General features: G+C 47.4%; 1 protein-coding gene across 1 annotated transcript in view; it reads left to right on the top strand.

The window, feature by feature from the left end:
• The window catches only part of LOC149450607 (uncharacterized), a 156,966-nt gene extending 132,748 nt beyond the window's left edge, over window positions 1–24,218 (top strand). The window contains exons 6-7 of the mRNA XM_089691738.1: window positions 11,212–11,472; window positions 23,161–24,218. Coding sequence (XP_089547864.1) covers window positions 11,212–11,472; window positions 23,161–23,707 — 808 coding nt within the window. The 3' untranslated portion in view covers window positions 23,708–24,218. The remainder of the gene's footprint in view (window positions 1–11,211; window positions 11,473–23,160) is intronic.
• Window positions 24,219–25,930: the final 1,712 nt, after the last annotated feature.

The following is a 25,930-nucleotide window of genomic DNA, read 5'->3' on the forward strand; positions in this document are numbered from 1 at the left end:
GGGGTAAATCCTCAGAAGGTGGAGGGGTTAATGTGGTAAATGGCTTGGTCAGGAAGGGGGGTACATCCTCAGAAGGGGGAGGGGTTAATATGGTAAATGACCTCGTCAGAAAAAAGGGGTACATCCTCAGAAGGGGGAGGGGTTAATATGGTAAATGGCCTGGTCAGGAAAGGGGGGTACATCCTCAGAAGGGGTTAATATGGTAAATGGCCTGGTCAGGAAAGGGGGGTACATCCTCAGAAGGGGGAGGGGTTAAAATGGTAAATGGCATGGTCAGGAAGGGGGGTAAATCCTCTGGAAGGGGAGGGGTTGATGTGGTAAATGACCTGGTCAGGAAGGGGGGGGGTTAATCCTCTGGAGGGGTTAATGTGGTAAATGGCCTGGTCAGGAAGGGGGGGGGGGGTTAATCCTCTGGAGGGGTTAATGTGGTAAATGGCCTGGTCAGGAAGGGGGGGGGTAAATCCTCTGGAGGGGGAGGGGTTAATGTGGTAAATGGACTTAAAATGAAAAGATGACAATCAAGCTATCATATAAACAACTCGCTTTCCAGAATCCAAGATGGCGGCAGTGGGATCACATATGTGTAGGGTCATGTGTTCCATGTTTGCCCCGGAGAGGAAGAGTCGTAGTCTGTACACGGAGTCCTAGTGTGGTTTATTTCCTTCTCATGGATGAAGTGTGGGACCGGGTCGGAGTATATTTTGTGGTGGGAGATTTCACAAACACTTAGAGTTCTGTTCATAAAACAATGAGCTGAAGGAATGTGAGCCGTGTTCACCCAGCTGGGACGGGTTTTGGCCATGTTTTATTTCACATCATCATTGGCTCCATCTAGTGGCCATATTATTGTATTGCACTATTTTTACATCAGGAGGTATTTCAGGGAAGATACAGCATTATGGCCACTAGATGGAGCTGACGATTATAGGAAATCACTTTAACCTCTTAAGGTGGAACTTCACTCTCCCAATCAGCATTGACTATTTCTAGTCCTTACACTGCTAGCATCGGTATATAGATAGGAAAGTAGATCATATTTACTTGTTTTGAATGTTTTTTTTTTACATATTGTTACTCACTTCCTGGTTTCCTGCCTAGGAAAATGATGTCATACACCCCAACAGTCTTCGGAAGGGGAGGGAGGGTTCTCCGCTCAGCCAATGCCTAAGCTAAGGGCTGATGGATTCCAGGAAGTAAATGCTACAGGAATCATCTGCCCTTACTCAAGATGGCTACTGACAGAAATGCTGGGGTGATGTTTTTCAAAATGATTTCTCAGCAAAATAAATCCTGAAGACACGGAGGGATGGATGGATGGATGGATGGATGGGGGAGTTTGCTTTGAATATTACCAATGAATTAAATAGTATTTTTGGTGTGTGGTGTTCAGATGAAGTGCAGATCCACTTTAACCGCTTGTCAACTGCGTATAACTGAATGACGGCTACAGCATGGTTGTCCAGTCCTGGGAGGGCAACATATGACGTCCTCACAGAGACGCACCCTTGGGGCGTGCACCCGGAGATCTCTGCATCCTACGGACACTGCTGATCATGTGATGTGGTAAAAAGCCAATCACAGCAGCCTTTTAGCACGTGATCAGCTGTGTCCAATGACAGCAGATCACCGGGAAATGCAGTTGCTGGTTATTGGCTGCACTTTCCTCACACTGTCACAGCATGAGGAAAGTACTGGCAATAACTGGCAATTGTCAGAGGATGGATCGGCACCGATCATCAGTAGTGCCTACCAGCTGTGCCCAGCAGTGCCTAGTAGTGCCATCCACCTGTGCCCAGCAGAGCCACCCATCAGTGCTGCCCAGTAGTACCACCCATCAGTACCCATCAGTCAGTGCCGCCCATCAGTGCTGCCTATCAGTGCAGCCTTATCAACGCACATCAGTGAAGGAGAAAACTTACCTGTTTATAAAATTTTATAATAGAAACAAAGAAAACGTTTTTCAAATGTTTTGCTCTTTTTTTCTTTATAGCGCAACAAATAAAACATCCAGCAGCAATTAAATACCACCAAAAGAAATCTCTATCTGTCTCAAAAAATGATAACAATTTCATATGGGTACAGTGTTGCATGACCGCTCAATTGTCATTCAAAGTGCAACAGCGCTGAAAGCTGAAAATTGGCCTGGGCAGGAAGGGGGTATAAGTGCCCAGTAGGGAGGGGTTATTTTTTGCTATTTGGCACTACGCTACTTGGTAATTGCTCAGTCATGCAACAATTTGTGCAAATTATATATATAGAATTTGTTTCACATAAATAGAGCTTTGTTTTGGTGTTATTTGATCCCCACTGAGGTTTTTATTTTTTATTATATAAATGAAAAAAATGAACATTTAAGAAACCCCCCAATATTTTCTGTTATAAAACATCCAAAAGGAAAAAAAATGTTTCCTTATAAATTTCAGCCAAAATGTATTCTGCTACGTCTTTGGTAAAAATAAATCCTAGTTTTTTTGAAGTTGGCAGTTTTGGTCCCAATTTTTGGGAAAATAAAGAAATTAAATATTTTTTCACGTTTTTTTCTACAAACTCACCAGGGCAGTACAGCGTCATCACATGACTGATGTGGCGGTGATCAGGGACCTGACTGGTGACAGTATGATAACAAACAGAACCAAAAAAAAACAATAAAAACATTTTCAATTTATTAAACTTTTTTTCCCTCAGAGTAGTGTCCATAGCAGCACTGCACTACTCTAGGGGGGATCAGGGATTCTCTTTACAATGATGATCACCGTGTCAGCAATGCTTTATACAGAGTGTCATTCATGACAGCTGTGATTACTAGTGATCTGTGATTGGCTACCACTACATGACATAGTAGAGGGTGCTGTGATTGGCCCAGGTACCATGTGATAGCTGTGGGCCAATCACAGCTCACTAGTATCAGAATGAGATTCATTCATACCATGTTTGGTGACATTGTGATCCTGATATTAGCACAATGCTGTATCCAGGGTACACTTCAGTACAGAATCGTTATCATCGGATTATTATACAGGATTTATAGAGTGACAACAGTCTGCGCAGCGCTTTACAACATGATGGAAGACAGTACAGCTACAATACAATTTGGTACAGAAGGAATCAGGGGGCCGGCTCGTGGGAGCTTACAATCTAAGAGGGAGGGTGAAGTGATACAAAGGTCATAACTGGGCAATGGGCCGATGGAGGAACTAAAACACAGTGTATTTGTTAGAAGCAGGAGAGGCTTCTTTACAGAGAAGGATTTCAGGGATCCTCTAAAGGTGGATAGAGTAGGAGATAGTCGGACAGATTGGGGTAGGGAGTACCATAGGATGGAAGAGGCTCAGGGGAAGTCCTGGAGGTGAGCATGGAAGGCAGTGAAAAGGGAGCCAGAGAGCAGGAGGTCTTGAGAGGACTGAAGGGAGCGGTTTGGTTGGTATTTTGAGACCAGGTTGGTGATGTAGCTGGGGGCAGAGTTGTGGATGGTTTTGTAAGTTGTTAGTATTTTGAATTTGATTCATTGGGTGAGCGGAAGCCAGTGGAGAGGACAATTCAGCAGAAGAGGCCATAGAGGAAGGGGAGGGGGTGGAGCAGACAGATGTGGCAGAATCACCACCAGGTTTTTGGAGGCATGGTGGTGGAACAAGCTCCAGAACTGAACCCTGTCCTGCATCCTTCCCAGCTGCTAGCAGAGTCACCCAGTGTGCCGTGACGGATATGTAACATCCCTGACTGTGCCTGCTGGACCACGTGTCAGTAATGTGGACCTTGCTGCTGACCGCCTTGTCCAACAAGGCCAAACCATGACCTTCCACATGATGGTACAGAGCTGGAATGGCCTTGCATGAAACAAATTGTCTTTTCGGAACCTGTCACTGTGATACAGAACATTCTGCAAATTCCCGGAAGGGGGAAGAGTCCACCAGATGGAAAGGCAGCAGTTGTAACGCAGCAATTTGGCCAGGATAGAATGTGGATGGGTGGGACAGTCTATTTTTCATGGTTCAGCAAATGGGGTAGTGAAATGTTCCTGCTGAAATCCACAGGTGGTGTCCTGCTGTCAGATGGGCCACCCACTGCTGTACCATCACTCCTCTCAGTGGAGGCTGTTGAGAAGACCTGACGTTTTACAGTAGAGATCCCAGATGAGGAGCAAGGAGAAGTCTGCACTTTTTCTGGGTCTTTCAGGTGCTGTTACCAGCGGGCTGCATGGCAGCTCATCATACGTCTTGTCAAGCATGTGGTGCCCAAGTGGCTGGTGTTTTGGCCACGCTTGGTCTGCTTCAGTCAAAGACTGCAAACAGCAATGCTGCACATGTGTTGAAGAAAGCCCACACCAGAGAACTTGTGGAAGTCTGCATGGAGTCAGCAGCGCCCCCCACCTGTGGAGCTCTGTCGTGTGATGCCATTGGTTGGCTGCCCTTATGCCTGTCCCTGGAGGACATCCTGCCTTGTTGGAGTTCTGCCTCCTCCTCACTGTCCTCCTCTGTTCTCTCAGGCACCCAAGTATGGTCAGTGACCTCATCATCCACATCCTCCTCATCAATGGAGCCAACTTGGCAGTGTGCTGTGGCTGGGGGAACAGGACTGACAATTTCTTTTCCCTCACTGGCGCCCCCTCTCTCTAGGCTCACGTCACTCCTTTCCTCATCCTGGGAACCAACATCACAGCATTCAGATTGCTGCACATCCTCCAGCAGCATGGGACTGACACTATGATCCAATCATTCTGGTGACTCCTCCATGCATGATGGTGGGGCTACGGAAGGAGCAGCTGTGGTGGACAAGGAGCCGGAGGAACAGGACACTTTGGCAGCTGTGGTGGAAGGCAAAATAGTATGAGCCTGGATGACAGAGGATGAGGATGACTGACTTATCCACTCCACCACCTCTTCTGCACGTTGTGGTTCAATAATACGGCCAGCACTTTGGCCAATCATGGCTCTTCCTGAGAACTCAGCTGTTATTGGCCAAAGCATTGCACCTGACCGCAGGTCAGGTGCAATGCTTTGGCCAATCACAAAGCATGTTTTACATTGGGCACACGGGCAAACTTCCTGCATAATGGTAAACACTCAAACGGCTAATGTTCAATTCAAACTTATGTTTGACTCAAGCCGTCATCCCATCCCAACTCAAAATATTATTCTCTGTGTATCTAGTGCTTCCACTTTACACCTACTTCATTGATCTTGTGGTGTTTGCCAGTAAATTAAGAATACTGAACCATGTGCAAATCCATATACAACAAAGTGTTTTGTGCTCAAGATGCAGTTCCCTGCAGATCTACTGCTTCCACTTTACACCACCTTCATGTAGCACTACCTCAGAAGGAGCTGAATGTTGCCCCTGGTTTCCCTTTGCTTTGCCCCACAGCAAGGCAAACACACACACTTCTGCTCGTTGTCTCCAATGACCAGTCTAGGGGATGTTTTGTGTTTGGAGTTTATTGTAGAACTGGGGATAGGGATGGGGAATGTAGTCGGATCCTCCAGAATCAGAACTCTTCACACTGAGGACATGTAGCTGATCTCTTAGTAGAACACTTGTGAAGTCTCGGCTGACAGTAGATAGCAGACTTCTCAGTAACAAATAGCAGCAAGTAGTTGTAGGAGAGCGAAGTCCCATTAGCAGTAGCAATACTTGGACAAGCTCTGCAGAACACTAGGCAGGGCTCCCTTTCTCAGACCCAGGCTGACTATCAAGCACCAGAGGGGTAACAAGCACACAGAGCCCCCCAGATCTCTCAGAGTTTGCACTCACAGGTCCAAGGACAGAATGGTTGCCTCCTTCCAATCTTCCAAGCCACTCTCTCCAGTGACACCAGACAGAGCTTTGGCAGACAGCTCCCCTCAGTCAGCTTACTGTAGAATCAGGGTCACTCTCTCTAACTTCAGGCCCTCAGGTCACCCACCCGAGGCCACATAACAGCAAGTGCCAGGCGAGGCAGCCTGCCTCCAGCCTGGCTGGTGCAATCCTCTCCGAGGAAAGACACTGAACCCATGTGATCTCAGAATATAAATACCACTCCCAGCATGCAATGGGGCCACCCTCCCCTGCAATTGGCCAGGACTGTATCCATATTCATGCTGGTCATTTGTCTAGCCAATTCCCATGTTCTGGAAGACTCTCATAGCTTCCTGAAGGCGGGCAGAACTCAGACAAACTCCAACAGAACCAGAGCAGCATGAGCAGACCTGACTAATCAATCACAGCTCTCTGTAAAGCAGAATACCGACTGAATTTACCTGACAGCCTCTCTGGTGAGCAGAGAAACACAGCTATGCTTTACCTGACTACACATCCTAGACCTGACCAGGAGGGGGCGCTACATTCATTCATCTCATCAGATTTGCTGCTATAGGAAATCATCTCAAATCCTGTGCAAATCCATGGAGACAGACAATATTGTGTGCTCAGCATAGTGTTCTCTGCAAGTCCACCGCTTCCACTTTGCATCTACTTCAATCAACTTATTTTATTCCAAAAATCCACCAATCAGTGAAAAGTTGATAAGGTGCGAAAGTGCTCCGCCCTCCAAATTGTGTTCGCTGTAGTGTAGCCCCGCCTTCTTCCACCTCTTGTACACGGGATGGTGAGGGCGCCCCCTAGTAGTGCTTCCCACTCACCACACCAATAGGACTCCCAGCTTTTCAGCTCCCAGAGTCACAAACATCCTTCACACTCTCCTCATCTCCGATGGTAAAGGAACCGGATCCTCCTCGCTCACTCCTGCAAGTCTGCTGCGGGTTCTGTCAGTCTCCCTCCTAGACTCCGCCTCCGACCGCCATTCCAGCAGGAGCTCCGCCTCTAAATACACACTCAGGGAGGAGAGAAAGGGGAACCCGACATCGTGTGACACCTTTTATTACATGGAAATACGAAAATCAACGGGACTAATGCAATCACATTTACTGCAAAATCAAAGGGGCCAAAATCCCTCCCACGAGCAGTCATATATTTCTGTCCCCCTTGGTGGGAGTGGAGGTGACCCCTCTATAAGGATCTACAGTCCATACACACCCAGCACAAGGCCGGGGTCACACTACCAGACGCTTCTCGGGGCTGCAGTTCCTCTGAGCTCCACAAGGTGGGGATCTCACTTCTACCCAGACAGGAAGTCTTTATGGAAGACAGACAGGAAGTGATGTCAGGTACAGACAGGAAGTGATGTCAGGTACAGACAGGAAGTGATGTTAGGTACAGGCAGAACGCATAGAGGAGACCTTGGTGGAAGTAGCAGCAGAGGAGGTAATAAGATGTTATTTTCTATTTACACCCAGTAACCCCCCATCATGTCTGTCCTCTGACTTCTACCCAGACAGGAAGTTCCATGAATAAGGAAGTATAGAGGAGACATTCCTGGATCTGGCAGCAGAGGAGGTAATACGTAGATGAACCCCTTCAGGGGGAGGAGTTGATGATAATATATTTGCCCCCAAAGCTGGCCTACATGGTTCAGTTTTATCGTTCAGCCAGCGGGATGAGCATAAAACCTGAAGCGATTCCCCCATCCACACATTGGAGGTGGATGGGGGAATCCTCCCCGCTGCACTCTTGTATTCTGACAATGGGGGGACTCCTCCGCTCTCAGAATACACAGATCAGCACTGAAGCTATTGGCTGCAGCCGCTGGGGGAGTGGCTTTTATCCGGCAGTGGCCACACATGGATGGAAATGTGAGCGATCCCTGCTGAACCAGCTGAATTTCCATGGATCTATGGTCACCTTCAGTGACTTCCTCCCCCTCATCTCCTTCATGATGGAGACTATTGTCTGCTATTTACACTCTGTTCCTCTGCACGTCACCTGATCACATGACAGCTTACTTCCACAGATTCCGGACAAGTTTCTGGATGGTAAAGGTCAAAGTTCACTCTTCAGTTTAGGAGAGGTAGGACGCACCCAGGAACAAGGATTTGGTTTACATGGGAGCCTCATATCGCGGACCCCTCAAATCTCCCCATCCAAATGTCCCTCCATCCAGAGTCTATATGTCCTATGACATCACAATGACCGCACAGCTCCTCCTCCCAATGTCCCTCCATTCAGAGACAGAGAATCCTATGACATCACACTGACCTCACAGCTCCTCCCAATGTCCCTCCATCCAGAATCAGAGAATCCTATGACATCACAATGACCTCACAGCTCCTCCTCCCAATGTCCCTCCATTCAGAGTCAGAGAATCCTCTGACATCACACTGACCTCACAGCTCCTCCCCCAATGTCCCTCCATCCAGAGTCAGAGAATCCTATGACATCACACTGACCTCACAGCTCCTCCTCCCAATGTCCCTCCATCTTATTTTTCTGATGCTCTTAGGATGTGGGTCCCTTGGTATCCTCACATGTAAAGTGGGACTGTTGGTCCTGCGTTGTATGTAATGACATCAGAATGCTGCAACAAGCCTATACCCTGCGTAGTGTGGGGGTCCTGTGGGGGGAATTATACCTCAGCCTGAAGTGGGGCTTTAATAAAATGGAGACCTGAATGGAGAGGTGAGGAGGATTCTGGGAATATCATTTGATGTGACTCTTTGTGTTCAGATGTAGAGTTTTCCTCCTGTGAAGTCTGGAGATCATATGACATCACATTGCCTCCACCTCCCTCCCTGATAGAAGAGAGAAAGAAGAAGAAGATTCTAGAAGTCACCAGAGAGATCACTGAGCTGCTGACAGGAGAGGTGAGCGGTGCCGGGAATTCTGGGACATTCTCCAGTAACAGACAAGGGATGTGTCTGGATGGTGACTGTATCATTGTGTGTGTCAGGTTCCTATAAGGTGTCAGGGTGTCACTGTCTATTTCTCCATGGAGGAGTGGGAGTATTTAGAAGGACACAAGGATCTCTACAAGGACGTCATGATGGACAATCAGCCGCCCCTCACATCACCGGGTAAGAGGAGACTTTATTGTAAAGGAGAGAGCAGTACGGAGGATCCACCTAGATCCCCCATCATCTGATAAACACATAGAAACAATGGATTCAGTCAGTGTGTGTGTTTCCTACAGATGGATCCAGTCATGGGAACCCACCAGAGAGATGTCCCCGTCCTCTGTATTCCCGGGATTCCACACAGGAAGGTCACACCATCCCTCACCATCATCAGGTAGATGATGACAATTATTGGTAGTTGTGATTTATACACAGCATGTTTGTTACAATGAATGTTTTATTATATCTTTCAGAGTGGAATCCTCGGGGATGATAATATTGATGGTAAAGAAGAGTATAAAGAGGAGGATGAGGAGTATGGAGTGATGGAGGAGTTTTCAGAAGGACACAAGGATATGATGGAGCCACCTAATACCAGGAACCCACCAGAGAGATGTCCCCGTCCTCTGTATTCCCAGGATTCCACACAGGAAGGTCACACCATCCCTCACCATTACAAGGTTGGTGGGGTGGAGCATCTAGAACATTATTATTATTATTATTATTATACAGTATTTATATAGCACTAATTGGTTTGCTCAGCGCTGTACATTATAGTGGGGGACAGTACATGAGACAATGCTGTAACAAAACAAAACACGAGGGGTTCAAGGGCCCTGCTCTTTCAAGCTTACAATCTAACATGGACTTGTAGAGACACTGAGGATTTTTTATGTGATGTCACAATCATAAATCTTACATTTTACAGATGATATTTTCTCTCATTTCCTTGATTTAGAGTGGAGATCCAATCGATATAGAATTTGAGGTGAAAGCAGAAGAAGAAGAGGCGTATGTGAGGGATGATCAGCAGTCTATGGAGGAGGATGGAATAACGGGGACATTTATAGAGGAGGACACTCCTACAGAGATCAGCACAGGTGGGTCATGAACACTAAATCCATTCCTCCACCCATACTGCTCACTGATTGGTCCAGAGTAGGGCGGGGACTGGGTGATATCAGCCTGTAATCCCCTGGTCACTTTCCTGAGCTGTGTTCCCCGTCCTGTATTCCTGGATTTCTCTCGGATAATCTTCCTTCTCTGTGCTGCAGACACAATTTATGTCTCTAGACTGGATTTATGGAGGTTCTGGGGTTCAGCTGGCAGCAAAATGTTAATTTCACCATAGATTTTGAGTTATCTGGGACCTTCTCTGTGGGTCCTCTTCCTCATGCCCTGGTGAAATCTCCGATAGAACAATTCTCCCAGGGTTCCTTGCTCTGTGGTCTGCTGGCTGTGCCGGGTGGAGGGATATGTCTGTAGTGTCTCAGACCCAAGTCACTGAGTGCAGTCTCAGGAGATGGGAGGCAGCGGTGTGGGATCTCTGCAACTTGTCTACAGTAAACATTTAATCTTCCACTGATTACTGAATACCAATATTATGAGTCCTGACCCTTACACTGTATAACCCAATGCTGTTTATCTTCAGGATCAGTCCAGTCTTCATCTTGGTTGTTCTCCCCCCATCCTCACTCTCTGACCTCTGGTGGGGCTCAGCCCCGCTGTTCTTCATGACTAAATCATGGAGTACATAAGGAAGTGCAGTACTTCTTGTGTTGGGAAGATGGTGATGAGTGATAGAGGGGGTGGGGACCCTCGTCCTATAATCCCCTCATCACTGTCCCTCCTATAAAAGACAGTTCTGGTTGTTTCCTCACTCTCTGACTAAGGTCCATGAATAAAGAAATGACCTGGTAGGAGATCAGAGGAGCCATTTCCTAGTTCCCTTGAGGGTGGAATTGTAAGCTCCTCAGAGCCCAAGCTGCCTGATGTGGGCGGAGTCCTGGTTTGGGGGAACCAATCAGCTCCTGTCTAGTAATCCTCTTTGTCTTTGTATTTTAGTTCATGGCCGGGAGATGAGGAAAACCTCCGAGGATTGTCTCACTTTGTCTCCAGACTGGAAAGTAGAAGATGAGGATATCACACAGTATAGTCCAGGAGAAAACCCGGCTCCCTCCAATGTCCATCCGGCACCACCCAGTGTAGATGGACCATCGGATTCCTCGTATCCTCAGACTGTGTGGGACCGGGCCGGCCTTCCAACAGACAAGAGGTTTTCCTGTCCTGAGTGTGGGAAGGGATTCCCTTCTAAATTCCATCTTAATGAGCATAAAAGATCTCACACGGGGGAAAAGCCGTATTCCTGTCCTGAGTGTGGGAAATGTTTTTCACAAAAGTCTAATTTTCAAAAGCATATGAGGCTTCACACAGGTGAGAAGCCATATATCTGTACTGAGTGCGGGAAGTGTTTCCATTCTATGTTCAATGTTATTAGGCATAAAGAATCTCACAAAGGAGAGAAGCCATATTCCTGTCCTGAATGCAGGAAATGTTTTATACAAAAATCACATCTTGTCACACATCAAAGGCTTCATACAGGGGAAAAACCATACTCCTGTTCTGAGTGTGGGAAATGTTTTTCAGACAAATCTTTTTATCACAGACATCAAAGATCGCACACAGGTGAGAAGCCATATACCTGTCCTGAGTGTGGGAAATGTTTTGTAGAAAAGGCAAAACTTGTCACACATCAGAGATCTCACACGGGGGAAAAGCCATATACCTGTCCTGAGTGCGGGAAATGTTTTTCAGATAAGTCCAATCTTTACAGACATCAGAGATTGCACACAGGTGAAAAGCCATAATACTGTTCTGAGTGCTGGAAATGTTTTGTTGAAAAATCAGAACTTGTCATACATCTTAGCTCTCATACAGCGAGGGAAAGGACGTTTTCGTTTTCTGAGTGTGGAAAATGTTTTTCACCGATGTCCTGTCTTAACAGACATCTGAGATCTCACACAGGGGACAAGCCACTTTCCTTTTTTTTTTTCAAGAAATTCCAGTCTTTATACCCATCAGAGATTTCACACAGGTCAAAAGCCGTCGTCCTGTCCTGAGTGCGGGAAGTCCCACCTTCACAAACATTTGGGATCTCACAAGGGGGAGAAGCCACTTTTCTGTACTGAGTGAGGGAAACGTTCCTCACTGAAGTCCTGTCTTCCTGTACATCAGGGGTCCCACACAGCCCTGGAGGTTTATTAGTGCCTTGAGTGCGGGAAATGTCTTCTAGATGAATGTTGCTGGACATCCCAGCTCTCATGTGGGGAAGAAGCACACCCTGATATTCACCTCAGATATACTCCATGGATGATCTTCATCATGGAAGAAACAGTTCATAAGGAGATCAGAGGTCCCCAAAGACATGGATGAAGTGTGGGACCGGGTTGGTCATTGATGGCAGGAGAAGAAAAACAATGGAGTCCTGACCTTTGATTGGCTGAGTACATTTTGTGGTGGGAGATTTCACAAACACTTGGAGGTCTTGTCACACTTACCCCTAACACAGGTGGTCAGACACTATATCTGGCTTCTGTGGTCCTTACCTATAGCAGCCCCTTTCCCATAAGGCAGGCAGGCCTACTGGTACTCGGTGCCCCCAGGACTGATACACAATGCTATAGTGCCTGGCTACCACACCAGGGTAGGTGCAAACTGAGCACAGCAACAGGTGCTTGTGGTTGGCTGACAGGCAGAATGGTTCAATGACAGGCCAGGTACAAGGCGAGTTCATCTCCCGAAATGCATCAGTTTTCCCAACTGGGCAGTATTTGGGACAGGACCCCATTGTCTGGGACTGAAGATCTGTCTCTATGTCTGTTTTTATGGTCGGCTTGTGAGATTCCATTTGTGATCTATCTTTTAATAAATGTGATATTACGGTAATGCACCCTCTTGTGTGTTGTCTTTGACAGTTCCTAGATTTCCCCATCTGTGGAGGACTGCACCTCATCAAGTGACAGATACCGTGTGGAATTGTGAAGCACCAAGATTTAAGCATTGTGTTTGGCAACATTTGATTGACAAGGCAGGCAATATTCAGAGTAATCAGGGTCCAATCCCTGGTCAAAAGACAGGCAGAGTTCAGAGAGTAGTTGATATCTGATCCAAGGTCATAAATAGAGGAATCCAAACAGCAGAGCAGGACAGACAGACAGGGAGCTTAAACGTGTATTACACACACTATCACTAACATGAGACTGTAGGTTTGGCTGGCTTAAATGAGGTTTGGTCTCCACCCAGAGACAAGCTGCATCATAGCTAGAACCAGGATGCTGTAATGGGACCATTAATTGTGATTTATCAGAAGGACTAGACGTTCCTGACATTAGCCCCCTCTGAGGAGGAACCCATGGACACTTAAAAGCATGCTGTGCATCTGGCACAGGACCATCAGGGTGGGCATATGACAAAGGACCATCAAGCTGGGCTTCCAGTAAAGGAGCATCATGCTGGGCAATGGTCAGGGGATCAGCAAAGTCAGGTTGGTTAGCAGGCAGAGAGTTTATGGAGCCAAACTGGACAGCAGAGAACCTGTAACATCATGTTAGATAGCAGGTGACATGGTACAGAAGTCAAGCTGGAACGCAGGCTGGATGCAGAGTGGCCTGAAGAAAAAGTTGCGGGCCCAAAAATGGCTGAATGAGGCAGTTTATCCAAAGGCTGGATGGAACTTCTTAGACAGGTTTGAGCAGATATAGTTGCAGTAGGGTGAGGCCCGGTTACTGAAAGTCCCAGAAATGAAAAAGGAGGCTCAATTGGCCTGGGCTGAATCAGAACAACTGGTGCAAAGGCAGACTGGACCACATTGGCAGGTGTAGAGACAGACTAGATGACATCAGCAGGTGTAGAGACAGACTAGACCACATCAGCAGGTGTAGAGACAGACTAGACCACATTGGCAGGTGTAGAGACAGACTAGACCACATCAGCAGGTGTAGAGACAGACTAGACCACATTGGCAGGTGTAGAGACAGACTAGACCGCATCAGCAGGTGTAGAGACAGACTAGACCACATCAGCAGGTGTAGAGACAGACTAGACCACATCAGCAGGTGTAGAGACAGACTAGACCACATCAGCAGGTGTAGAGACAGACTAGACCACATCAGCAGGTGTAGAGACAGACTAGACCACATCAGCAGGTGTAGAGACAGACTAGACCACATCAGCAGGTGTAGAGACAGACTAGACCGCATCAGCAGGTGTAGAGACAGACTAGACCGCATCAGCAGGTGTAGAGACAGACTAGACCACATCAGCAGGTGTAGAGACAGACTAGACCACATCAGCAGGTGTAGAGACAGACTAGACCGCATCAGCAGGTGTGGAGACAGACTAGACCGCATCAGCAGGTGTCGCTTGAGGTTGGGGTCTAATGTTTCGTGTGGTTTAGGGGTGCAAAGGGGTCAAGAGCGGCTGGCAGCGAGTTGTTATACACAGTAGTGGCCAGGTCAGGGCAGGATAGGGGAAGGATACTGTCATAAAGTTGGTCAGCTGCAGAGTGGAAGGGGGTAGGGTCCAGGTTGCGGAAGTTTTGGCTGGTGATGGTTTGAAGGGGTAGGTTTTAAGAGGACGAGGAGATGGAGAAGGTGATGAGGTTGTGGTCAGAGAGGGGAAAAAGGGTGTTTGTGAGGTTGTGGGGAGTGCAGCGATGAGAGAACACAAGGTCCAGGGTGTTCCCGTCGGAGTGGGTGGGGGAGTGTATGCACTGTGTGAGTGCAAAAGAAGAGGTTAGGTGGAGGAGTTGGGATGTAGCCAGGTTATTGATGTTAGTAGGGATGTTGAAGTCTCCAAGGATGATGGTGGGCAGCTCAGAGGAGAGAAAGAAGGGTAACCAGGTGGAGAAGTCGTCGAGGAAGCGGGACACGGGTCCAGGGGGGCAATAGATAACTGCGATCCTCAGGGGGATTGGAGAGAACAGTCAGATGCAGTGGGCCTCAAAGGAGGAGAAGGATAGAGAGGGGGGTTTGGGAGGACTTGGAAGGTGCTCTGCGGTGACAGGAGCATACCAACCCCACCACCTTTTCGAACGCTGGGTCTGGGTGAGTGGGTCCAGGTGAGAGCTCCATAAGAGAGAGCTGCAGGGGAGGTAGAGTCAGTGGTTTGGATCCAGGTTTCGGTGATCGCCAGGAGGTTGAGGGAGCGGGAGACAAAGAGGTTGTGGATGGCGGTAAGTTTGTTGCAAACCGAACGGGCATTCAGGAGTGCACGTGAAAATGGAGGGGTGGTTTTGGGGAGCAGGGGGACCGGTATTATGTTGAGGGGGTTGCGGCAGTTCATGGAAGTAGGTAGGTGCCTTGTGGGTGAGTGAGGTGGAGGAGGACAAGGGTTTGGGGAGATGTCCCCCGCTGTTAGGAGGCAAAGAAGGGTAAGAAAGGTGGCATGGGTGCGGGATGACAAGAGCGTGTGATTCTACCATTGGTGGTGTTCGGGGCAGTGGGAGAGTGGAGCAGCAGGAGAAGGTGGTGAGAGCCATAGAGGGGAGAAGGAAGCAGTGAGGGTGTGATGTATAGTTGTGTGGGAGGAGCGGGGGATAGAGAGAAGAGATTTTGGGGACGGAGAAGAGTACGAGGAGGAGGAGAACAGGTGGCATTTTAGGGAGGTAGACGAATTGGCAGACAAGTGAGGTGGAAAGTCTCTCAGGGCGCTTGGTTGTAGATAGTCGGCATGTAGTGGCGTATTTCGTAGCTGTACCTTTCCGTGACAAGAGTTCTCGTGCTTAGGATCAGGATGGGTAGAGTTCTATTCGGCCAGTTGTGGTCAAGGGTAGTGTCAAAGATCACCCTGTCATGGATCCACACACACGCCACGCCTACAGCGACTAGCTAACTGAGACGCACACGTGCGGCCATGACAGGCAGGACAAGAGGGGATAAAGGGGACTTAACTTGAATATCTAAAAACCGTATATAAGATCAGCCGTGATACCTTTTCACAGCCCGCACTACCTTTGGCCACCAGTAGATGGAGACTCCACTCCAATCCAGCTGACTGACCACACACTGGCAAATAGGAATCTTACATACAACCTGGTGCCCTGATTAGAGTCGAGGACCAGTTTAGTAATTACACCCTCCTAAGGTCCCCCCAGCTACCTACAGCTTGAACCCCAGCGTTAATCACCCTTCCACTGTCCACACCCCCCTGCACCAGACACACCACAAAAGGTAGCCTGCCACCACCCACCAGTTTATCTGCAGAATGGTCTGTTGAGACACCACACACACACAGATCTCTGGCAGATCTGTTACCTCTGCAATCTGCATACAATCTGCCCACTCGCAGTGCAGTTGCATACAGATTGGCAATGAGCTTGACCGAGCGTTTTAAAGGCACTAAAATACAATACAATCTAACCCAATCTAATCTCTCCAATCTAATCTCTCCGATCTAGTCTCTCCGAAGATATGAGCACGTGCTTAAATACACAGAAGTTCACTAATTAATTTTAAGATTTAATTTCCCAAAGTGGGCGGTGCATAAAATATGTACAAAATATAACAAGTTACATAAAATACAAAAGATATAAGAAGACACACAAATGACTAATTACTATAAAATAAAAAGGGAATAAAAGACAATAACACTTTACCCTGCGGCTGGAGCAAGTCAGAAAATTAGCAATCCATTGGTCAATCGAACCAGCTCCGCACGAATCACCCATGTCCAAATGTCCGTGTGCTCAATTTATTGGGATATGGACATGGGCGGGACATTAGTCTTCGGCCAATTGACCCTGGGGGAGGTGGTCCTGACCTGCCCACAAGAGGTACTGTGTGTGGACCTGCCCAAGTTCAATCGGGCCAAGACTAGCCTGAACACCAAATCGGGGATTGGATTTCCGACACCAGCAAATCAGTCCGATCGCGACAGTACCAAACACTGTTCGACTGTCGTGATCCAGCGCCACCTAACCATTCCCTTCATTTTCCTGGTATTCTCCCTAAGCCACAAATATGATTTTTTTGTGCAAATGCAGCGCACAGCATGCCCTGTACAAAGGGAGCATGTTCATATCTCTCCAACTAATTTTCCAGCTTTATAAGAGATTAAACATACTCCTTTGATGAATGCATGACTATACCTATAGGGCTTTCCACATCTGGCAGCTGCCCTGTCTGCTGTAATTAGTTCCCAAACTGGTTTTCCCAGCAGGTGATAATCTAATTAACACAAAGGTGTCACCTCCAGGAGGCCTGGCTTTAGACTAACTAATGCTAATTGATGACTACTGTCTGTAATGCCTATTCATTTCCCTAATGTCAAGGGACTCAATATACATCCTTAATGAAAAGGGCTGTTCCTGAATACATATTTGTAATGAAAAGGCCTGACCTAATCTAATGTACTCAACCTGCTATGGCTATGATTCCATATTTCCACTGATCAAATCTTTCGTGTCCGTTACAAGTAGTCAAGCGTCAGATGGACTGTGGGTCAGGGCAGGGTTGTCCCGGGGTATGCGATGGTAGGCCTCACCAGGTTGAGATCGTCCATTGGGCTCAGCAGGTCCTGGCAGGGTTGCGACGTGGAGGGCGGTGGTAGGCCTTTACCAGGCTGGGGTCATCTGCGGGGTTCGGCAGCGTGGAAGTAGGGTTGCCTCATCATGCTGGGGTCGTCTGCTGGGTTCAGTGGCATGGAAGTAGGGTTGCGACGTGGAGGGCGATGGTAGGCCTCACCAGATCGAGATCGTCCATTGGGCTCGGCAAGTCCAGGCAGGGTTGCAACGTGGAGGGCGATGGTAGGCCTCACCAGGCTGGGGTCGTGTGCTGGGTTCGGCGGCGTGGAAGTAGGGTTGCGACGTGGAGGGCGATGGTAGGCTTCACCAGGCTGGGGTCATCTGCTTGGTTCAGCGGCATGGAAGCAGGCTCGTTTCTGGTCCTTTAGGGTGATGGAGTCCCAGGCAGAGCGGGCGTAGGCCCCTGGATCTCAGCAACAGGTGGGGTGTGTGGGTCCATGACATCCAGGCCAGGCAGACGGCAGCGAAGAAGGCCCACAATGGAGGCCCGCAGAAGGGGGCACAGGGGCAACCACTTCACCCCCTATCGAAAGGGGGCAGATGGGGTAGGCCTCCAGGCCTGTCGGGGCCACTCATCCATTCGCTGGGCCTCCAGGCCTTATTACCGACTGTGTGGGCCTGGCGTGATCCCCGGAGCCAATGAGGAGGCTGGGGGGCCACACACAGAGCACCTCAGGAGCGGGCCAAATGGCAGGGGGCGGCGCCTCGCTCCAGCCATGGCAGCAGGAAAGACCACGGCTAAACAGGCTGCAGTAGGCCGCAAACTGCCGGAGCTCCACCAGAGGAACAACGCGCCTAGCACCCCTCCTTGGGTGTCAGGCAGGGGCCGCAGGACCTCCGGTGATGTACAAAGTATAAAAAGTTACAGAAAATACAAAAACTACAGCACAGTGGCTAAATGGTGGGGCAGCACAGTGGCTAAATGGTTAGCACTTCCACCTGGCAGCACTAGGTTCATTGGTTTGAATCCCAGCCACGGCACCACCTGCCTAGAGTTCGCATGTTCTCCCTGTGCCTGCGTGGGTTTCCTCCGGGTGCTCTGGTTTCCTCCCACTCTCCAAAGACATGCTGGTAGGTTAATTGGATCCTGTCTAAATTGCCCCTAGTATATGTATGTATGAATGTGAGTTAGGGACCTTAGATTGTACGCCCCTTGAGGGTTAGGGACTGATGAGAATGTACAATATATATGTAAAGTGCTGCATAAATTGACGGCGCTATATAAGTACCTGAAATAAATAAATAAAACTACAAGAAGACACACAAATGACTATTCACTATAATATAAAAGGGAATAAAAGACAGAAATAAAACTTTTACCAAGATTTATCCTGCGACTGGAGCAAGTCAGAGAGTCAGCAATTCGTCAGTCAAATAGAACCGGCTCCATAAGAATTACCATGTCCATTTCTCCAGTCCTCACTTTATGGGAATATGGACGTGGGCTGGACATGAGTCCTGGGCCAATTGACTCTGGGGGGTGTTCCTGTACCTGCCCACAGGCTGTTCTGGGTGCTAAACTGCCCAAAGTCAATTGGACCAAGACCGGCTTGAATCACCAAGTCGGGGATTGAATTTCCGACACCAGCGCATCAGTCCAATCGCGACGGTACCAATCACTGTTCCACTATCGCACTCCAGCTACACATAACCATTTCCTGCATTTTCCTAGCATTCTACATAGACTACAAATATAGTTTTTATATGCCGATGTAGCCCACAGAGTGCCCCATCAGAAGGAAGTATTTTCATCTCTCTGCAACTATTATTTTAGCTTTTATGAGGGATGAAACATACTCCTTTGATCTATGTATATACTTTTAGAGCTCCCGAGACAGATCGGAGCCCCCCTGGTGTCATGAAGTCGAAACGTCTGCATTTCTCTTTTAAACTTCAGGAAGATGGCAAAGTCTGATTACATATAGTTGACAAAATCTTATTAGCACCCAGGTGCCACTTCCAGCCTGAGGAAGCTCTGTCTCTTTTCAGATGCTAATGGGTGACCATATGCCTCTGTCTATGACTGAATATTTCTTTCATGATAAGGACTGAACTAAATTTATGATTACATATTGCTACAGGTCACATTTCAGCTACTCAAATCTGTACATTTATGTCACAGTACTGTCTGGACATTTGGGGGGATTTGTACCGTACTGACATTTGGGGGGGGATTTGTACTGCCCTGACATTTGGGGGGGATTTGTACCATCCTGACATTTGGGGGGATTTGTACCGTCCTGGCATTTGGGGGGATTTGTACCGTCCTGAAATTTGGGGGGATTTGCATCATCCTGACATTTAGGGGGATTTGCACCGTCCTTGCATTTGAGGGGATTTATACTGTAATGACATTTGGGGGGATTTGTACCGTCCTGACATTTGGGAGGGATTTGTACTGTCCTGATATTTGAGGGGATTTGTACTGTCCTGACATTTGGGGGGATTTGCACCATCCTGACATTTAGGGGAATTTGCACTGTCCTGACATTTGGGGGGATTTGTACTGTCTTGACATTTGGGGGGATTTGCACCGTCCTGACATTTGGGGGGAATTTGTACTGTCCTGACATTTGGGAGGATTTGTACTGTCCTGGCATTTGGGGGGGATTTGTACTGTTTGGACATTTGGGGGGATTTGTACCATCCTGACATTTGAGAGGATTTGTACTGTCCTGGCATTTGGGGGGGGATTTGTACTGTTTGGACATTTGGGGGGATTTGTACCGTCCTGACATTTTAAGGGCCTCAAGAAATGATGTCGGTACATTAGGATTGGTCAGTTTTCAGTGATCGGTACCATAGTATGTAGACTCTATAACTTTCTCACAGACTATATAATATACACAGATTTTGGCCAAAATGAATGAAGAAAAATTACTTATTTGTAAAATGTTATTACAAAAACTAAGAAAAATGCAATTTTTGCAAACTTTTTTGTCTTTTTTTTGTTGATACCTAAAAAACAAAACAAAACAAAAAAAACACACACACACACACACACAAGCGGTGATTAAATACCACCAAAAGAAAGCTCAATTTGGGTGAAAAAAATGATACAAATGTACAGTTGTGTCCAAAATTATTCAACCCCCACTGAAATTGAGTGTTTTGGCCAGTTTGACATTGCTTTTGATCATTCAGTCATCTTGCTTACATTTACATTAAAGAGGCACTTGTAGGTCAGACAAATATAACATAACAGTTCTAATGAAATAACCACAAATGTCTTTTCTGTGCTCACAGCATTATCAGTTTTATTCAACCCCCAAGTGACATTCAATCTTAGTACTTAGTACAGCATCCTTTTACAGTTATAACAGCTTTTAAACGTGAAGCATAGCTTGACACAAGTGTCTTGCAGCGATCTACGGGTATCTTCGCCCATTCTTCATGGGCAAAGGCCTCCAGTTCAGTCACATTCTTAGGCTTGCGCACTGCAACTGCTTTCTTTAAGTCCCACCAGAGGTTCTCAATCGGATTTAAGTCTGGTGACTGCGATGGCCACTCCAAAATGTTCCAGCCTTTCCTCTGCAACCATGCTCTAGTGGACTTGGAGGTATGCTTGGGATCATTGTCCTGTTGAAAGGTCCAACGTCTCCCAAGCCTCAGGTGTGTGACGGACTGCATCACGTTTCCATCCAATATCTCCTGGTACTGAAGAGAATTCATGGTACCTTGCACACGCTGAAGCTTCCCTGTACCTGCAGAAGCAAAACAGCCCCAAAGCATGATTGACCCTCCACCATGCTTCACAGTAGGCAAGGTGTTCTTTTCATCATAGGCCTTGTTCTTCCTCCTCCAAACATAGCGTTGATCCATGGGCCCAAACAGTTCTAATTTTGTTTCATCAGTCCACAGAACACTATCCCACAACTTTTGTGGTTTGTCCACATGGCTTTTGGCATACTGCAGTCGACTCTTCTTATTCTTTGGAGACAGCAAGGGGGTACGCCTGGGAGTTCTGGCACGGAGGCCTTCATTACGCAGTGTGCGTCTTATTGTCTGGGCTGAAACTTCTGTACCCACATCTGACAAATCTTTTCTCAGTTCCTCAGCAGTCACACGGGGACTTCTCTCCACTCTACGCTTCAGGTAGCGCACAGCAGTCGAAGTCAGCATCTTCTTTCTGCCACGACCAGGTAGCGTTTCAACAGTGCCCTTTGCCTTGAATTTGCGAATGATGCTTCCTAAGGTGTCTCTTGGTATGTTTAACATCTTTGCAATCTTCTTATAGCCATTGCCCTTCCTGTGAAGAGAAATCACCTCTTCTCTTGTCTTCCTGGACCATTCTCTTGCCTTCACCATGTTTGTAACCACACCAGTAAATGTCTAGAAGGAGCTGAGTATCACAGTCATTTTAAAGCTGCCTAATTGGTGCTTATTATGCTTGATTGCTGCTCGGTGACATCCACAGGTGTTTTCAATACCTGATGGAAAGCACCTGTATGAACCTCTGTTCTTCAGAGTGGTAGTCTTTAAGGGGTTGAATAATTGTGGCAATGAAGAAACCACATAAGAACCATTTACTACTGTATTACATAAACAATTGATGTCATTTTAGTTGCATTTGGGTAGTTACAACGTCCTTGTAGGATTTGATTCTGAATACAATTCCAAATGTACACTATAGTCCCTAAACCCCTTTACAGCATTGGGGGTTGAATAATTTTGGACACAACTGTAATATGGGTACAGCATTGCATGATTTGCACGAGTAATTGTCATTCAAAGTGTGTGAGTGCTGACAGCTGAAAATTGTCTGTGGTGGGAAGAAAGTGAAAGTGATAATGAGGGAGGAGTCAATACCCCAATGATGGTGGTCTTCAGGATCAGTCCAGTCTTCATCTGGGTTGTTCTCCCCCCATCCTCACTCTCTGACCTCTGGTGGGGCTCAGCCCCGCTGTTCTTCATGACTAAATCATGGACTAAATAAGGAAGTGCAGTACTTCTTGTGTTGGGAAGATGGCGATGAATGATAGAGGGGGTGGGGACCCTCGTCCTATAATCCCCTCATCACTGTCCCTCCTATAAAAGACAGTTCTGGTTGTTTCCTCACTCTCTGACTAAGGTCCATGAATAAAGAAATGACCTGGTAGGAGATCAGAGGAGCCATTTCCTAGTTCCCTTGAGGGTGGAATTGTAAGCTCCTCAGAGACCAAGCTGCCTGATGTGGGAGGAGTCCTGGTTTGGGGGAACCAATCCGCTCCTGTCTAGTAATCCTCTTTGTCTTTGTATTTTAGTCCATGGCCAGGAGATGAGGAAAACCTCTGAAGATTGTCTCACTTTGTCTCCAGACTGGAAAGTAGAAGATGAGGACATCACACAGTATAGTCCAGGAGAAAACCCGGCTCCCTCCAATGTCCATCCGGCACCACCCAGTGTAGATGGACCATCGGATTCCTCGTATCCTGAGGAACCTCAGACTGTGCAAGACCGGGTCGGCCTTCCAACAGGGGAGAGCTTCTCCTGTACTGAGTGCAGGAAGGGGTTCCATTTCAAATCCAAACTTAACGTTCATAAAAGATCTCACACAGGGGAGAAGCCGTATTCTTGCCCTAAGTGTGGGAAATGTTTTTCACAAAGGTCCAATCTTTACAGACATCAGAGATCGCATACGGGGCAAAAGCCGTATTCCTGTCCTGAGTGCGGGAAATGTGTTTCAAATAAGTCATATCTTTGCACACATAGAAGATGTCACAGGGGGAAGAAGCTGTTTTCCTGTCCTGAGTGCAGGAAATGTTTTTCACAGAAATCCGATCTTTACAGACATCAGAGATGTCACACGGAGGAGAAGCCACATTCCTGTCCTGAGTGCGGGAAATGTTTTTCAAATAAGTCATATCTTTCCACACATCAAAGATGTCACACGGGGGAGAAGCCATTTTCCTGTCCTGAGTGCGGGAAATGTTTTTCACAGCAGTCCCATCTTTACACACATCAGACATGTCACACGGGGGAGAAGCCATATTCCTGTCCTGAGTGCGGGAAATGTTTTTCACAGAAGACCAATCTTTCCAGCCATCAGAGATCTCACACAGGGGAGAAGCCACTTTCCTGTCCTGAGTGCGGCAAATGTTTTTCACAGAAAACTGATCTTTACAGACATCAGAGATGTCACACGGGGGAGAAGCCATATTCCTGTCCTGAGTGCGGGAAATGTTTTTCAGTGAAGTCCAGTCTTTACACACATCAGAGATCTCACACAGGGGAGAAGCCATATTCCTGTCCTGAGTGTGGGAAATGTTTTTCAGACAAGCCCAATCTTTACAGACATCAGAGATCTCACATGGGGGAGAAGGCATATTCCTGTCCTGAGTGTAGGAAATGTTTTACAAGGAAGTCCAATCTTTACACACACCAGAGATCTCACACGGGGAGAAGCCAGTTTCCTGTCCTGAGTGAGGGAAATGTTCCTCACTGAAGTCCTGTCTTCCTGTACATGAGGGGTCCCACACAACCCTGGAGGTGTATTAGTGCCTTGAGTGCGGGAAATGTCTTCTAGATGAATGTTGCTGGACATCCCAGCTCTCATGTGGGGAAGAAGCACACCCTGATATACACCTCAGATATACTCCATGGCTGATCTCCATCATGGAAGAAACAGTTTATAAGGAGATCAGAGGCCCCCAAAGACATGGATGAAGTGCAGTAAATGTCGGGGTGCAGAGTGGTCAGTAGATCCTGGAAATGAAGGACACAACTTCAGCCCTTCTTGGGTGTCGGAGTTGCGTTTCCTGATAATGATATAGCGGGTTACAGAGCTAGAAGCCGGGAGAGCCCAGATCTCGTTATCGGGGAACTTTACACAGACAACAAGAACTTCTGAAGTTGATGTCCTTCATTTCAAGGCTCTACAGAACAGTGGTGACCCCGAAGCGTCTCTCTGTCTTCAGTCCATCCTTCTCCCATCCCCCAACAGGAGGGAAGGAGAACTCCACCCCAAACTATGGGGGAACTTTCCTCTCATTATTTCCCTTGGCTTCTGTGTGGGTTTGGGTGGTTGGAGGAGTGCGGCACGAGAGGGAACACAGCTTGTTGTTCTATGTCTACATATGAGGTCTGGGTAGAGGGGATCCACTGGAAAATATTTCTACTCTTTGATTTTGTGCAAATCGTTTCTGTTTTCACTTTGAAGGGCGATATTATGTGTGGTTTGTAAAAGGGATTGGCCCAATAGTTACCACCCCACTTAGAGAATAGATGAACTAATATGACCAGCATTCATTCAGCCATGTCACATGTTGGGATCTTTTCTACAATACTTTGTTATAATAATGGAACACGTTGTGTATTGTATTGTACACCAATAATAATGACTCCGCCCCCACATTCCAGACAAGGGATCTTCCTGACCAATCAGATTCCTTCTTTTACCGTTTACTGATTTTTTTCTGCAATCTTGTTAAAAGTGAAATTATAATAAAAAATGTATTGAATGAAAACAAAATGGTGTGTGTGTGCAATGATGACAAAGCTGTGTATCCAGAAACGGCTGGTCGGTGACATTTCCATATACAGCCCAATGAAGTGACAAGGAAGCCCTAGAACCCTTTGGAGGAACCCTGGCTGAGAAAGGCTGGACTAGGCAGTCACATATCTCTGCCCCCCTTGCAGGGTTCCCAACCCTCCGTGACTTTTATTACTGACACAACATGAACATTTACTGACGGAGGACATGTTTTTCCTGACATCCTGAAAAATGACAGAACTCCTGTTAGGATGTCAGACGATGGATATTGAATCCATATAACAGGACATGTGATCACTGACAATCCCCAGAACAAGCCATCTGCCTGGTTTACACCTAATAATTCAATCCATGGTGACCACAAATCAGCCCAACGCAGACACATGAAAACCAAGTTCTGCTCGGCATGCCATGGAGAGTAATGGGCACGGTCAGATGGGAGGGGCTTAGAAGAGGATGATGTCACAGACCCGCCCCCTGATCACCTACCTCTAAATGAAGAAAGCAGCTGATTGGGTGAGTACACATTGCTGTGACCTCCATGCTTAGCTTCACAGTGCGGCAATTTTACCTTCACATGCCGAGTCTCACAGGTGGCACCGCCTGTCATACCATTGTGCTGAAATGTCATTGCAGCAACTCAGAATGGTCCTCAGTAGTCTGTATGGCCCCCATGTGCTTGTATGCATGCCTGACAATGTCGGGGGAGGGTCCTAATAAGAGATCACCAGCAAGACTCCCATCATCCATCCACTACACATCTGCATCAGAGGCTGGTCAGGATCTCTGATTAAAGGGATTCATCCCCGAAACGCGTCAACCATTTGACCGCACTGACACTTGGAACACCTTGCTTGCCGTTGTGGCCATCGTCATTATGCAAATGATTTTTAGATACATGCTTCACCTGTGAGTCTGGTTTTATTTTTCACTCCTTCCAATAATCCTTGGATAATGCACAAGGTGTGTGCGCACCTGTTTATTCTCTATCTAGTCAACGACAACAACCTCCTCGATCCCCTACAGTCCGGCTTCCATCCCCTACACTCCACCGAAACTGCCTTACTCAAACTCTCCAACGACCTGCTAACCGCCAAAGCTAATGGCCACTATTCAGTGCTCCTACTCCTTGACCTCTCTGCGGCCTTCGACACAGTCGACCACCCCCTCCTCCTC

Source organism: Staurois parvus, unplaced genomic scaffold (assembly GCF_062004578.1).
Source record: "Staurois parvus isolate SC_StPar_1 unplaced genomic scaffold, SC_StPar_1.0 ptg000570l, whole genome shotgun sequence".
In the NCBI taxonomy this organism is placed as follows: domain Eukaryota; kingdom Metazoa; phylum Chordata; class Amphibia; order Anura; family Ranidae; genus Staurois; species Staurois parvus.